Below are 15,031 nucleotides of genomic sequence, written 5' to 3'. Positions count from 1 at the left end.
CCTTTCTCGTTCCTGGCCGCGGCACCCCACCCCCTCCCTTTCCCTTTCCCTCCCTGTTTTCCCCTTCCCCTTCCTCGTTCCTGGGCGCGGCGATGTGGTGGATTTCAGATAAGGTGGATTTCGAATTTGGGGTTTTAGGGTTCGTCGGTTGTGGGTTTTAGGGGTTTCTGGGTTCGTCGGTTGTGCGGTGGTGGGTTTTAGGGGTTTCTGGGTTCGTCGGTTGTGGGGTGGTGGGTTTCTGGGTTCGTCGGTGGTGGGGTTGTGGGTTTCGGGGGTTCGTGGGTGGTGGGGTGTGGTGGGTTTCTGGTTTCGGGTGTTCGTGGGTGGTGGGTTTATGGCACCCCTGGGCTTCCTGCCTGGCCGCGGCGGCAGCTGCTGTGGCTGGGCTTCCTGCCTGGCCGCGGCGGCAGCTGCTGTGGCTGGGCTTCCTGCCTGGCCGCGGCGGCAGCTGCTGTGGCTGGGCTTTGCTCCAGGGAAGGGGAAAACAGGGAGGGAAAGGGAAAGGGTGGCCGGCGCCGGTGCCAGGGGAATTCGGCCACCAACAGCCGGAAGCCGGCGCGCTGGTGTCAGTGGCTGTTTTTATTTATTTTTTTATTTTTTAAAGTTTTTTTTTTATAAAATGTTTTTTCTTTTTTTTTAATAAATTAAATTATTAAATAATTAGATAATGGGCCCCACTAACGGAAAACTTAACGGAACTAGACGGAGGTACTGAAACCTATAGTTTTGTCATTTTGGAGGTACTAATTTAAAATAAAATTTTAGATGGGTACTAAAATTCAATTACCCCCATATTCGAGGTACTAAAATTCAAATTTCCCAAATATTTACAATTTCTCCCGATTCACCCTTTAGGCTAATCCAAATTCGAGGATCATTTTTTGTGGTTGGGTTCCAATGACCTCCTATTTGTTGCTAAATAAAACTAGAATTATTTTGTGTGATTATGTCTATTAGGATATTGAAAAAATGAAATACGGAGTAGATTATTTCGAGTAGCTATTACACAGTATATTATAAGAAAAGAAAAAAGGTTTTTGACTTTTTATTTTACTAGGTAAAGTGTAAAAAATGAAAACTAATATAATTTGTTATATACACTCGGGTGTACCGTACAGTCGTACACCCAACTAACCAAAGGCTAGTTTTTGCTTTTCATTTAATGGTTATATGAAAAACAATTATTTAAATGAGTATAAAATACCATTGAGTGTATGCTACACCCAGGTATATGTAAAATATCTCGAAAACTAGAGATTTATTTTATGAATTACAACATTTCATCACTCTTTTATGCATCTCGAATTTAAACCTCGTATCTCCCTCTCTTCCTCCTTCCATGTGCACTTGTTTGCATAGTAATCATTCTAACCTTGTTGTTAAATTCCACTTTGCCCTTCATTGTTCTCGTTCTCGACATTTGGTGGTGGTGACTCAACGGTTGGATTTGCGAAAGGGAGAGCATGTAGGTGATAGCACTATATGAACTATTAATCAAAGGATGGGGTGAACAATTATTTGAATTGGTGTGTTTGTGTATTTTAGTGCAAAATCTACTAGATCAATTTGTAAAATGATGATGAATGTACCATTTTAGGTTAAGAAATGACATAGAATGAGAGTCAATGAATCAATATAGTGGACACAAAGTCGAAAACGCAAAACGTCTAATTTTAGATGGTGGAAATATAAAAGTAAAAAAGAATTATTAATTTTACGCTTTAAAAAAAAGTGTAAATTATATTGATACAAACGTGAAAGGTAAATATAACAATTGTCTTGATACTAAGTGAATATATACGTATTGATATTTCAAGAAGTTTCACTTTTTTTGGTCTAATATTAACGGGTAAAGGGTAAGGTAAGAGAATCCCTACCTTTTTTTTTTTTTTTTTGAGGAAATGCCGAGCAAGTGCATATTATTAATTAAGGGATAAAGTGAGTACATATGGAGTAATATCCGTAGGACAATGATTGACCCATACTTGTTCAACCCCGAACAACACTAGCTTAGCAAGATGGTGGGCGACAATATTACCTCCAAGCACCCTTACTTGGTAGGATTCGAACCCAAAGCATCTAGGATATGAGGTAAGAAACTTACCAAATAAGCCAATTAACATATCACCAAATCAACACAGTATTATAATTTGATTTGATGGTTATACTAAGTGAGCTAATTGACATGTCGCCAAAACAACCCAGTACTACAATTTGAATGGATGGTTATACAGCTTAGCCTAAGTAAGCCAATTGACTCTGTTGACAAAACTTTGTGATTTTGTACTACAATTTGATTTGATTTTGGGTTTTATAAAATTGACCATATCACCAAAACGACGCCGTACTGTAATTCTAATTGACATTTAGGCTCAAGTAAACACCATCTTCTTGCTAATCCAAAACCCTCCTTCAATTCAGTTTTTTTTTTAGGGTTTAAGCCCTTTTTTGTTCTCTGCATTCAACCTTAAAAATAATAATGGCAACAATGGGAATACGATCAGCCATGGCTTCAGGAGCTAGATTAATGGCGGTTCGATCAAAACCCTCTTCTTTTTCTCTCACTCCAAAGCAGCTTTTAGCTTCCTCATCTTCAAATAGACCCATTTCTTCCGCTTCTAGGTACCCCATTACTTCACTTCATTCATTTGATTTTTTTAAATTTATTTTTAATTTTTTGTGTAATTTTAATTATTTATATTGGTTGGTTTGTTACTTTGTTGAAGGTTGGCATCAATGTTGGGAATGGTGGAGTCACAGAAACCGCTTCATAGTGCAATTGCTTCGGCTCGTCTTACATCGATTCTTGCTCTTGATTCCAGCTGCTGGAGCTGCCTTTCTCTAGGTGATTTGATTTAATTGTTGAATTTGTTATTGAAATTTTATGATTTAGTTTAGAAACATAGATTATAAAATGTGGGTTTGTGGGCTGATCTTATATTATGGTATTGATGTGGAAGTTGTTAGTTATGGTTTAGGCTTGTATGAATGTAATTTGCTACTTTGATTCTGATTCGTGTGTGATCTCCGGGATAGATATTTGATGAAAAACCGTCCGATACTAGTTGATTGTATGGTAAGATTGATTGCTGTTGTAACTTGCAATTGTGTTATTAGTCAATGCCTTGACTCTCGATGTTCCTTTGGGTCTCTCTTTGATTGGTTGGAGTGGGGGGGACGGGTAGGTTTTAAATTGAGATCATATACGCCTATAGTGGTGAATTACCATGGATGACGGAATGAGAAGGAATGAAACTTGATAACATATGTAAAGTGAAGAGAGGAGTGACCGAGTGAGGAAGAAGGGGGATTGTTGGAATTGTACTAAGTTAGTGTGGCTACTTGTATTTTTGACATAACTGTTGAACTAACATTATGTGATAACAAATTAATAGAAGTGAAGGGAAAGGGAGGCGAAGGAAAAAGAGGGAAGGGATAGGAAGGTGAGGGGAAGGAGAAGGTTACCTTCCATTTTCCTTCCAAATCTTTCCAACAATGGAGGCATTTGGTTTATTAAATAGGGAAGGAAAGTGGATCCTTCCAATTCTCACTCCTTCCCTCCTTACATTAGATATCCAAGCAAATGATGATGCATCCTTCCTTTTCTCTTCTCTTCTTTTCCGTCCATTTTTTTTCTATCCAAACATAATTGGTTAGCAATTTAGATTATTACAAGCAATGTAGTTTGCTTGAGAGCAGAGAAGAAGTTGTTAAATGGATCTTCTAGTTCACTTTTTAGTATGCATTAAGCGAGCAGCTGCAACATACCTTCTAGGAACTTGTAGCAAGTGAAAGACAGTCAATCTCCATATGCGCGTCTTTCTCTTAGAAAAAAGGTATGCTTTATCCTTGCGTAAAGCAGAATGTTAGATTCTCATTATGAAAAAGATTAGGTTTAAAGATTTGAAGGTCAATTCTTCCAATACATGATCAACCATGTAATTCTCAGAGATACGTTTACCATAGTTCAATTTTCTGTGATTGTGGAAGACTTGTCACTTGTGCATAGCACTTCTCCAGTTCTATTTTCAGGATTCCCCAGTGGACCTTCACCTCATAGAGATAGTATAAGCTCCATCCTGCCTGTATTAAAAGCGTTATCTCAACAGATTGAGACCCTGTATAAGATCTGAAAGTGGAGAGCTAGCATCTAATGTATGAGGGGTTGGTAGTGGAAACGTATAAAGAAAGATCAAGGGGCAAGGAGGTGATGAAGATCCTGCTGTGCCCAGGCGTGCTTTGGTGTGACTCTTTGATGTAAGGCACTCATTTTAAAACTATTAAAGAAATTTGCATATGTATGCCTCAAGTGTGCCTCGCCTAGAGCTAAAAAGGCGCTCTACCCTAATTGCTCAGCGCCTTAGGTGCACCTTTTTATACACTTCGGTAACGGAGGGTGCAAACTCATTTAATATAAGTATACCACTTTCATGATTTAGCTCTTTAGCTAACTTACTGTGACAATATCTACCATCTCCATTATATTCAACCTATAACCCTAGAACATGTTGTGTACTCTATATGCTTGATGCGTTGTATTTAATTTAAACATTAAGATTCCACTTTATATGTGTACAGAGTCACAGCCAGATGTCATATTGTCATATACCTAGTTTGCTGCAATATTCTTTAGAGTAGTGATCATTTCCAGAGTGGACATACCTTGTGACAGTAACCTAAGGGCTCAGTTTACCTGGAAAACCAAGGGGTAAATTGTATTAGTAGTGATCAATTCTAGACTGTACATACCTGGCAATCCATGACTGCCTTTTCCTTTTTTTTTTTTGCCCCTCTTCCGAAATTCAGGATTAGGCACACCAGGTAACAGCTCCATGAAAATCTCTTCACACAAATTGGCATGTTAAAAGGCAATTTTAATTGATGGAATATCCTACCATTAGTTGCTTCGAAAGAAATGAGTTCTGATGACAGTCATCTAGCAAGCGCTCGCTGTGTAAAAAGTCTATGAAAGTCAACCCTACCTTTGAGAGATTCTTTTTGCAACCAACCTTGATTTTGAATCTTTCCAAGAAGCCATCAGCCTCAACTTTACTTTGTATACTCACTTGCCGGCGTGCAGCCAATGGCTCTTTATACTTAAGTTCAAATATTATTTCATGAATTAGGCTTCTAATTTTTGTCTATAGCAGTAATTTGGTCAAAGATTTTTAAGGCCTCTTTTTAGGTTATTATTAATTAGAGTGACAGGTAAATGGTGAAAGTAGACTAGACTACAATGTCAAATTTTTGTGGGGGTGCATATATCATTCTGAAGATATACGGGTGCTTTAATCCTATATGTCATTCTTAAGATATATGGGTGCTTCAGTGGATCTATAAATATGTGTGGCATGATAAGATAATTGTTTGTGTGAAGTTGTGAACCTAAACAGTGTTTTACTGAAAGCAACTGATGGTTAATGAGTTAATTCCTTTTATTTATATTTTCTTAAATGATTACACCTGTACACCCTCTAAGTAGAGCCCTTATTCATGTTGGGGGAAGAATAATTCTTTATGGTGCTGAGCTGCTGGCCATACACAATCTTAATTTGCTGCTATTCTAATAATTTCAGTAGAAAGGGTATTTTATGCTTTATATGGAGAATAAACAATGAAAATACAAGAAGAAGAATATTAATGTTCCACATACTTGAATTTTAAGCCTGTGTGTTTTACTGGTTTTGCAAGGAAGATGATGGTGTTCTTTTTCCTTCAGTGCACTGACTTGGTTCATCTCTTTGTTGCTATAGGATTTTCTTTGCCTTTGTGACGAGCTCTACAACACCTTTAATGGAGCAATTATATGATTAGGTGTTCATGGATCTTTTCTTGTAATAATTGAAAGAGTTGTGAGGGATTCCATGTCTGACAATTTGGACTTGTTCCTTGAGTCAACCAGTTACTTTTTCTTTTTATTTTTACAAAAATTTTGAGCTCTGTATGATATTATTATCTAATTTCAATGGATTTAAGCCTGTCATAATTTTGCAAAAATACTATATTGCTATCTACTTATCTAGGTAGCTTGATTTCCTAGGTTTGATACATGCTGTGCTTTGTTGAATCTTCTGTGCTGGTCTTTTGAGTAGGAGAAGAGGAATACTCTAAAAAAAAGGGATATGATAATTATGTGTACTTTGAGGACTGAGCTATGTGGGAGTACTGTGGTGCGAAAAAGAATTTTCAGGCTTGAAGTTTTGAGTCTGACATGGTTTTAAATCATGTATACTGAAGTACCATGATCTTCAAGAGATTCATATGATCTCAATATTCAATCACCATTCACATACTGCTCTAGGAGTTATAGGTAAATAGTCTGACATTAGTGAAGATAACCCATAGACAGGAGTGGCATTAGGCCTTTTTAGCCTTTCTTTAGGATACAGTATCTTATTTAACCACTAGTTCCTTTCAGAAAAGCATCAATTGATCCAAATTGTTAGATGTTTGCTCTAATAGTTCCACTTTTTATCGTAATATCTTGTTATTTTCTTGCCTTTTTTCTCTGTTATAGTGTATTTTCTATTCCTTTCCCTTGGTGTTAAGTCTTAGCTGTTACCGTAAGGATGGTCTCTCAAGCAGTCCACTAATTTTCTGTTATTTTTCTTTTCTTGGGATTTTAGACTTTGCAGTTCCTCGGTGACCAGAATCAAGATGATGTGTTAGTTTGTTTCCCTTGCTGGTGGTTCAATCTCTTTTATGAATCTTGGTTTAGGCTCCCACCTTTTAAGCAGTTTTGTTTCCTTCTTATTTCCATGTCCATTCTCCCATGTTTGTTGATGTAAGTCATCCAAGCTGGCTAAAAGCTAAATAATGCATTTTTCTCCCTTGAAATTGTTTTATTATGGGTTGGGAGCAAAAATTACAGCTGTACGGAGAATTTTCTTTGTTTTTTTCTTTTCAGAATAGGCATGTCTGATTCTCTTTCTTGCTACTCTCCGCCCATCGTTTTTCCATGGCCATTTCAGTTTAGTATTAACATTTCTTATACTAGGTGAAAACTTATGTTTAGCTGTATATTTTCTTTGTGGTTTTTGTGCTTGTGGAAGCTGAGTCTACAGTCCTTTTCTGTAAAATCACCTTTATGGTAACAAATACTCCGTATGCCTTTGAAACGGGGTGGTCATTATACACTTATGTTAGTATGTACTCCTTACACGGTTCTTTCAGCCTCACATATGTGGCGAGTTTGATTACTGAGCTCTGAACTCTAATGAAAGTAGGGGAACTTATGGGGGCTTAGAAGTCTTTTTCTTTTTATGGATTGGAAAACCACGTAGAGTTTGAAAATGGATCTTTTGCTGTGCAAGGTAGCATGTTGTGCCATGTCTTGCACTGAGATAGGCCCCATGAATTGGGAACTTGAATTTTATTGGTTATGAGGCCAATGTTTGATCCTTTGATTTACATAATGTCTAAAAATGAGGGGCCGGACCCCTTGAAGGCTAAACAAATTCTGTCGTTGGGCTCCATGACCTCCTACGATTCACTCATGCATACTATGGTCTTGTGTTCAGAGGATCCCAACGACTGAGAAGAGAATGACAATGCAATTGCGCATTGCCGTTCCCTGTACCATGTTTATGTGAGGTGTGAAAGCACTCGTCATGACCTTTCTAATGCAACCGACCATTACCGCTCACTGTACCATGTTTATGTGAGGTGTGAAAGCACTCCTCGCAACCTTTCAAAAGTGTATGATGTATTGTTGCTATCACTTCCCAGTGGATGATGTAGAGCACTTGAACGGAAAATTCCATAGGCACAAAGACCATCTTCAGCCACATATTTAGTACATATTTTGTAGAAAATCTTGTGGGGTTAGGAAACTAATGGTCACTAGATTTGATGTTATAAGGAAACTTAAGCTGTGGTTGAGAAGGTTTTCTTTGTCAAATACTTCCAGAGTACATCTTTTTCTTTTTCTTTCTTTTCTCTCCTTTTTTTTATTATTTATTTTTAGATTAATTGATAAGGGGTAGTTGTTTTGTTGGCAAGACTAATTCAGCTGAAGTGTTATTAGTGGGTAGTTTGTTTCTAATTAAGAAGCTTTTAATGTCATTTTCAGAGTGATTAACATCCTTTATACCAAATCTTAACTAGATTAATTGATAAGTTCGCCAACATACGAAATTGTCAATGTTGTCTATGATCAGGTTATATACGCGAAAAAAAAATTGATGTTGCAAGAGAAGTACGACTTGTCAATAGACAATTTATACAAAGTAGTCCATATTACATTGAACTTTTTATCGTAATCAGTTTAACACAGTAAGAAATCATCCAAGAGTTAAAGTTTCGAGCTTTCCTTTTGGTTTAAATATTTTAAGCGGACGTGTTATTATTATTATTTATATTATTATTATTATAAAAGAGGTTTGTTTATCTCCCCTTATTGAGGACTCTATTTATGCTTGTGTTTAAGCAGAGTTTGCTCCTAAATTGGGGGCAAAGAGGCTTGGCTTCTCCAACCTCCATGTATGTCTCACGTGAACTACTGTTACGATCCGTGGACTTCACGTGACATGGCGAGGGATTTTTTTTTCCCCTAAAATTTTGTTCCGAGGATTTTACTGCCAAAAGTACAGAACTCTATTATCACTGTCTGAAAGCAGAAAGCATGGGCTCAAGTTGCCAAAATACATTGTAATTTCATCTTCCATGAAAAAAATTATCTGGCTAATTTATATATTGTGGTTATTTCTTTATTCTTTCACCAATAGGGGAAAAAAAAAAGGGAAGAAGAATTTTTGTTGATCCATAATGAAAAACTGCCAAGAAAAGGAATTAATGATTTTACATAAATGAAAGATGATTTACCAAAGATGTATACTCTATTAATAATGACTTATGAGGGTATTTAGCACTCGTTCTCATGATTATCCTCCTAAAGTCCTATTATTCCTAACAAAGAATGTGATGTTGACAATTTTGACATACTAAAATTGACGTTTAACTTTCCTATTTTATATGTAAAAATGTATCCAAGAGCTTAAATAGGATGAAGAAATGAAATCTTTAATATTATTAAAACTCAAGGGGAAAATATGTTACCATCATGTGTCATCATTTCTTTAATATGATTTGGTGCTATATGAGCGCTATGTGTCATCACTCACCACCCTAAAACTTTTCATATGTGTGACCTTCGTATTTGATTTTCCCATATAATGTAACTTCTAAGTAATTGCACAATAATCTTCATTTTAATTGACATTAATCACACATACACTAATGGTTGTTGATTCCTTGGAAGCTGTTTTCCTAGATTTTATACCAGTTAAATAATTATACAAAGTAATATTTACATAAGTTATTAAGTAAAATTAATAAAAATTAGCACCCATTAGTCTTAAATTTATCATTATTTTACTATCCACTTATAAATGCAGTATTGTTGAACACTACACTTTAAATATAACTTTGATCAAAATTACAAATTATAGTGATCTGGGACATCACCCGGTCAATAACTAGTTAAATATTGAAATGCGTACCATAAATCATACTTCATATGAAACAATATTGATACATGATTTGAACGGATGCGGTTAAAACAAAAGTGCAATAAATTCATTATAATTATCGATGTATCAATTGATTACAAGGAATAATCACAAGTCCACAATGCCCTTAATCTACAACCATAACTATTTTAGTGAACATTGTTGTAATTTTGTTCTTATGTTCATGTAAAATTGGACGTTAATTTTATTTTATCGTGACATTAAGAGTCTAGTATAATAATAGGAAATAAAATTAAGTAAAATATAAAAGTACCAAGAAATAAAAGTGTGACCTATTCTAAGACATTTTTTTCCCCAAAATACATTAATTTAACAAAACTCAAAGTGTAATCAAACTACAAAATTATCACTACTAGTATATTAATAAAATAATTAATTGTCAAACTTTATCAAAAAAAGGGGAAGGGTCAAATATCATCCATGTACGTAATCTAGGAGCTCCTACAAGTAAAACACATGATTTTTATTTTTTTTAGACAAAACATATTTATTTACAAAAATTAAAAACAACAAATACAACAACCAAATTACCAAATTCAGGATCTGGGCACTTTCTATCCAATTCCCTCTTTATCTGTTTCATTGAAAAACCCTAACTCTTAAAAAATCAATTGCCCAAAAAAACTTCAATTGGGCGCAAATACAAGTCAATTGAAGAGTGGGTAGAGCTCAGGAAGCACCCAAATCCTTGATATATTTGGTCAGTTTCTATATTATTTATTTGGGAATTACTGAAATTTCTACTGATTTTTTTTTGCTTTTTAATTATTGTTTTGATTTACCAATTGATCACACCTATGCACATATCGAAATTTGTCTCTTTATATGACGCTGGATGAGTCGGCAAAATTGTTGATCATATAACTGAATTCAATGGTGGATTTTGTTTTGATTGATTAAATTGTGGTAATTGTTTTGTACCAATTTTTCTGCTGTAAAATTCAGTTAATAATCAATTTTATTTATCTGGGTATAATATATGTCTTTCTTTTTTTTATTTAAACATAGTTGAAAATTATCTGGGTTTTTCCATTTGAGGTTGATTTTACATTTTTCTCTATTTTTGGATTTAACCCCACATCAAAATTTGACACTTTTTCCTCTTATTGTATTTTTTCTGCAGTTTCCATTCTTTCTTATCTTCTTTTGCTGGTTTTAGCAATTGGGGTTTAACTAGCTCTCTATATCACTATTTATCTAGATTATTGCAATTTAAAATGTGTATTATGAGCTGAATAATCCAGTTTCATCTCCTGTTGGGCTGTGTGAATTTGGAATTGAATAGTTGTCTCTTGTAGTCTGAATTGGTTAGGGGGTAAGGTTGCGTACATTTAAACCTCACTAAGCTTTTGAGAGGTTTTATGGGATTGTTGGTATTGTTGTTGCTGTTCTCTTGAGCTTTTGAATTTACTTTCTTCTTGTTTGGTTTTTATTTGGTTTTGGATGGTGTTATGCTTGATTTTTAATCTTAGAGTATGTGTTCTTACTGTGCTTTACTTTATTGGTATTGCAACAGCCTACAGGCTTCCTATGTTTTCACAAATTTCATCTTCACTTTATGGTGTATCTCGAGTCATTCCATCCAACATCCTTGAAGGATTTCAAATAGCAAGAAGGATAGTACCTCTCTGGTTTTAATGGATGTGACTGTGAATGGAAATGGGTTCTTGGGCAACAATGGTCACTTGACTTCGAGACACTCGCCCCGTCTATCTTGGCTTGATTTACGAGTCTTTTATGTGAGAATTAGCAAGTGTGAAATTGATGATTCGACCCCTGAGAACCTCACTTTGAACCATATCCCATTGGATCCCAACACCCTTCTTGAAGTAAATGGAGTTAGAGCTAGTATATATTCTGATGGAGTATCAACTCTTCTCCGAAGGGATCGACTTGATAAGAAATCTGAAGAGGCTACATATGTGAGCACAGACAGTATTAGGATAACAGGTAGCGTGAAGTTTGAGGTACTTGATAGGGATGCTCTTGTCCTTTCTGGGTATTTAAATAAGTGTGAGAGCAATGGTTATATTGATGGTAGTGAATCTGATCATGTATCTCGGATGTGGAGCATGAATTGTGAAACGGATGCAACAGTGGGGACTGGCTTTTTAAAAGGGAAACAGTTAATTGGATCCGAATTAGCTTCACCGACCATAGAAGTGTATGTTGCTGGATGTTTCTTGGGGACACCTATAATGTTAACTAAAAGTTTGCATCTTAATTCTCGGAGAAAGCAAGTAAGAATGGCAATGCTAAATTCAATTCCTGAGAATGACTCAACTGAAAGTGAGAAAGAGTCTCCACCTCGGCTTCCTGTGCAGGTATTTTTTTGGACTAATTTAGGGTTTATTGATTTGTTAATGAACATGTTTCTCTTCAGGTATCTTTTCCATGAATTTAGTATGACCCTGCTGTAATCACATTACAAATGTGTCATATACTTGCATGATAGTGTTTACTCTTGTATAAAAAAAAAAAGGTTATTGTCGGTCTGTAAAATAAAGATCCTTATTTTTAAGGTGTCGATGTGGTATGGGCTCTAGCACATTTTATATTTGTTATGATATAGGGATGGTGTAATTCTCTTTGTTCTCTGTGACAATGGGCAATTTTCTAATCCTTGTTATTTATAAAAACTATATGTGACTTGAATTGAGTACGGTGGAATAGGAATGGTTGTATATGCCATATGGCAACTTGGACACTTGGTATCATGTTGGACCCTGGCTTATATGGGTTTCTAGCACATGTTATGATGTAGGGATGGTATAGTAATCTCTTTGTTCTCTGTGACAATGGACATTTTTTTCCTTCATATCTATAAAAATTTTCTGTGACTTGAAGTGGGTACTGTGGAATGGAATAGGGATGGTTTTATATGACTTTTTGGTTACATGCTGAACTCTGGTTTACATGGGTTTCTAGCATATGTTATGAGATAGGGATGGTATAGTAATCTCTTTGTTCTCTGTGACATTGGTCATTGGGCATTTCTTTCCTTAATATTTATTAAAACTTTATGTGACTTGATGTGGGTACTGTGGAATAGGAATGGTTGCATGGCAACATGGTTTCATGTTGAACCCTGGTTTACATGGGTTTGGGTCTTTGAGATCATATATTCCATCTTGTGCCCCACAGCCCACCTCCTTACCTTGACATGTCACCAACTTAAAACCGATCGGAAATCTTATTGGTCACTGCGGATGAGTGACATTGCATAATCAAATATCATGGGTCATAAGATGATACATAGACACCTAGTGCTTGCTTGGTTGGTATAAAAGAATCATGAGAAGTAGATTTTCCAAGGAAGGGAAAGATTGTGGTATTGTTTGGTTGGCAAAACCATGGAAAGTCACACTTTCCACAAAATGGAAGAGTTGCTAAACTAGGCCCCCTCCCTAGGTTTGTGGAACTTTTTACTGGAAGTTTTACTTCCTATTCTCAACCGAACAACATTTTTTTACGTCCAATGAAATTTCACTTCCCAAAAAATTTCACTTCATATGTTCAACAAAACTACCACTTAGTACGGGATAAAAGTCCCTTTTGGATGAAATGTTATCTTATTAGCTGGATCGGGAATATATGCCTTCTAATTATACACTATATAGCTGTTGATTGTGTGCTTGGAGTGAGGGTATTGTATCTAGGGTAAATACATGAATATATGAAGAGAATGAAAGTGGGGGAAGATGAATTGAGATATTGATTGTGTTAGATGGAGGGTGGGGGAATATTTGAGGGTAATAGCTACCCATCATTACACTACCTGAAACTGAGGGTGCTTGTTTTTCTTCCCTCCTTCTCTGCCTTTCAGTATGAAAAAAATGAAGAAAATAAAGGTGGATGAAGGACTTGGAGGTGGTGGCTGATGAATTGAGATAATGATTGTGTAAGATGTAGAGTGTTTTTTTTGTTGTGTGTGTGTGTGGGGGGGGGGGGGGGAGGGGGGGGGGAGGGTAGAGGGTAATAGTTACCCAGCACTACACTAACAGAAACTGAAGGTGATTATTTCCCTTCCCTCCTTCAGATTATGACAACATTAGCACTTGACCACCTCTTAAACCTTGTAACTTCTCTATTACTTTATTAAGGCCCTGATAAATTAGATGGTTTTATCCTTTAGAAAAGAGGGTCAACGACACTTAACCTTTTCCTTTACGTTTTTAGCTTGAACATGTACTGCTAGATGGTTATTAGAATATAAAGATTTGACATCATGTTTCATAATATGGTTATTTCTCAAAAAAAAAAAAAAAAACACTGCTGAAATATATGTTTTCTTTAAATGCCTCAAAATTGGTTTTCAAATAGTGTCTTCCATTCTACTTTTCATTTTGTTCTATTTTTTTGGTAATTTGGGTGGATGTTTGTTGACCTCAACTATTGATTTTGTTTCTGGTTTTACTCTCCTCATTGTGAGTCTGAAAATAGACTGCAAATGCTGATTGTAACATGCTTAATCCTTGTATTTGCTTTTTTAAGATGATAGATCACTCCATGTTGTGTTTATTGTTTTTTACAGGTGGAAAATGAAGGATACAGCAACTATTATCCAGGTACCGAGTATTTTGAAGGCGAAGATGGTGAACTCTCATTTTTCAATGCAGGAGTAAGGGTTGGTGTTGGAATTGGCCTTAGTGTCTGCCTTGGAATTGGAATAGGCGTTGGATTGCTGGTTAAAACCTACCAAGGAACAACACGGACTTTCAGAAGACGGTTCTTCTGATCCATGACCCCCCAATGCTCAGTGATAGGTCTTCTCTCATTTGCCCTTTCATCGAATTGCTGCAAACTTATGTTTTAGATCGCACAGCAAGTAATGTTTCTGCTGTGACAATACATGGTAAATCGTGCACCAAGAACTTGCATACAAAAGGCCACCCGCTTTGAGTGCTCTAAGCTTGCGGCTCAGCTAATGAAACACTATTTGGTTTGTATAGGTTTGTTAGCTTGTTTCATTGTGTAACACTCAAAATGCATAGTTATCTTACAGTAAGACGCAAGTTTTTCAATTGCTCCAGAATGTCAATTGCTGACAAGTTTTGTTGATGAGATTGGAAATGTGTAAAATTCCATGGACATGCTTTTTGAGTTGTAGATTTCTTAGTTGTGTGTATATTATGGTCCAGAATAATCAGTTTCTACAGAATTACTTTCTCCTTAAACAGTCTTGTTATCTTTTGTAACATTTGCATTTTCTGTGGATTTTCAGTTCAGATATCAATTCACAATTCATGTTTGCTGGTTCATAGATGATTTACAAATCCAATTAGGTGTTGCAGGTGACAATGACAAATTGCCAAAGTTCATAGTTTTTATCACAAAAATTTGGCATAAATTACAGGATTATACTTTGAACAGTTTATCGCTGCATGTTCCCGGCCCATACACGAGTTGCCGAGCCAATGTAGTAAGGAGGGAGTCCTATTTTAAGTCAAGAAACACGGAAGCCCTAAATTCGATATACCTTGTGATACTGATTCGGATTG

At 36.0% G+C, this 15,031-nt stretch overlaps 1 protein-coding gene and 1 long non-coding RNA gene across 3 annotated transcripts; both read left to right on the top strand.

Annotated features, from left to right (window-relative positions):
* The first annotated feature begins 2,310 nt into the window (after positions 1-2,310).
* Positions 2,311-6,931, top strand: LOC145560235 (uncharacterized). Of its 2 annotated transcripts, none has more exons than XR_014093117.1 (3): positions 2,311-2,622; positions 2,727-2,845; positions 6,627-6,931. It is a non-coding gene; the product is annotated as an uncharacterized LOC145560235 (long non-coding RNA). The 2 variants fall into 2 exon arrangements; XR_014093116.1 differs by lacking the exon at positions 6,627-6,931 and adding an exon at positions 5,754-5,978 and having other exon boundaries at positions 2,340-2,622.
* A 2,985-nt stretch (positions 6,932-9,916) lies between these two features.
* On the top strand, positions 9,917-14,736 carry LOC145558843 (uncharacterized protein At1g01500-like). Its single transcript, XM_081620187.1, has 3 exons — positions 9,917-10,230; positions 11,047-11,854; positions 14,065-14,736. The coding sequence occupies exons 2-3, from the start codon at positions 11,168-11,170 to the stop codon at positions 14,266-14,268; spliced, it is 891 nt and encodes a 296-aa protein (XP_081476313.1). The 5' UTR covers positions 9,917-10,230; positions 11,047-11,167; the 3' UTR covers positions 14,269-14,736.
* The last annotated feature ends 295 nt before the right edge of the window (positions 14,737-15,031 follow it).

Source organism: Chenopodium album, chromosome 9 (assembly GCF_948465745.1).
Source record: "Chenopodium album chromosome 9, dcCheAlbu1.1, whole genome shotgun sequence".
Lineage (NCBI taxonomy): Eukaryota > Viridiplantae > Streptophyta > Magnoliopsida > Caryophyllales > Amaranthaceae > Chenopodium > Chenopodium album.
This window is presented reverse-complemented; position numbering and strand designations above follow the sequence as displayed.

Coding starts and splice junctions, on each gene's coding strand:
- LOC145558843 (XM_081620187.1), top strand. CDS start 11,168: ATGGATGTGACTGTGAATGGAAATGGGTTCTTGGGCAACAATGGTCAC. Junction 11,855..14,064: donor CACCTCGGCTTCCTGTGCAG/GTATTTTTTTGG, acceptor TGTTTTTTACAG/GTGGAAAATGAAGGATACAG.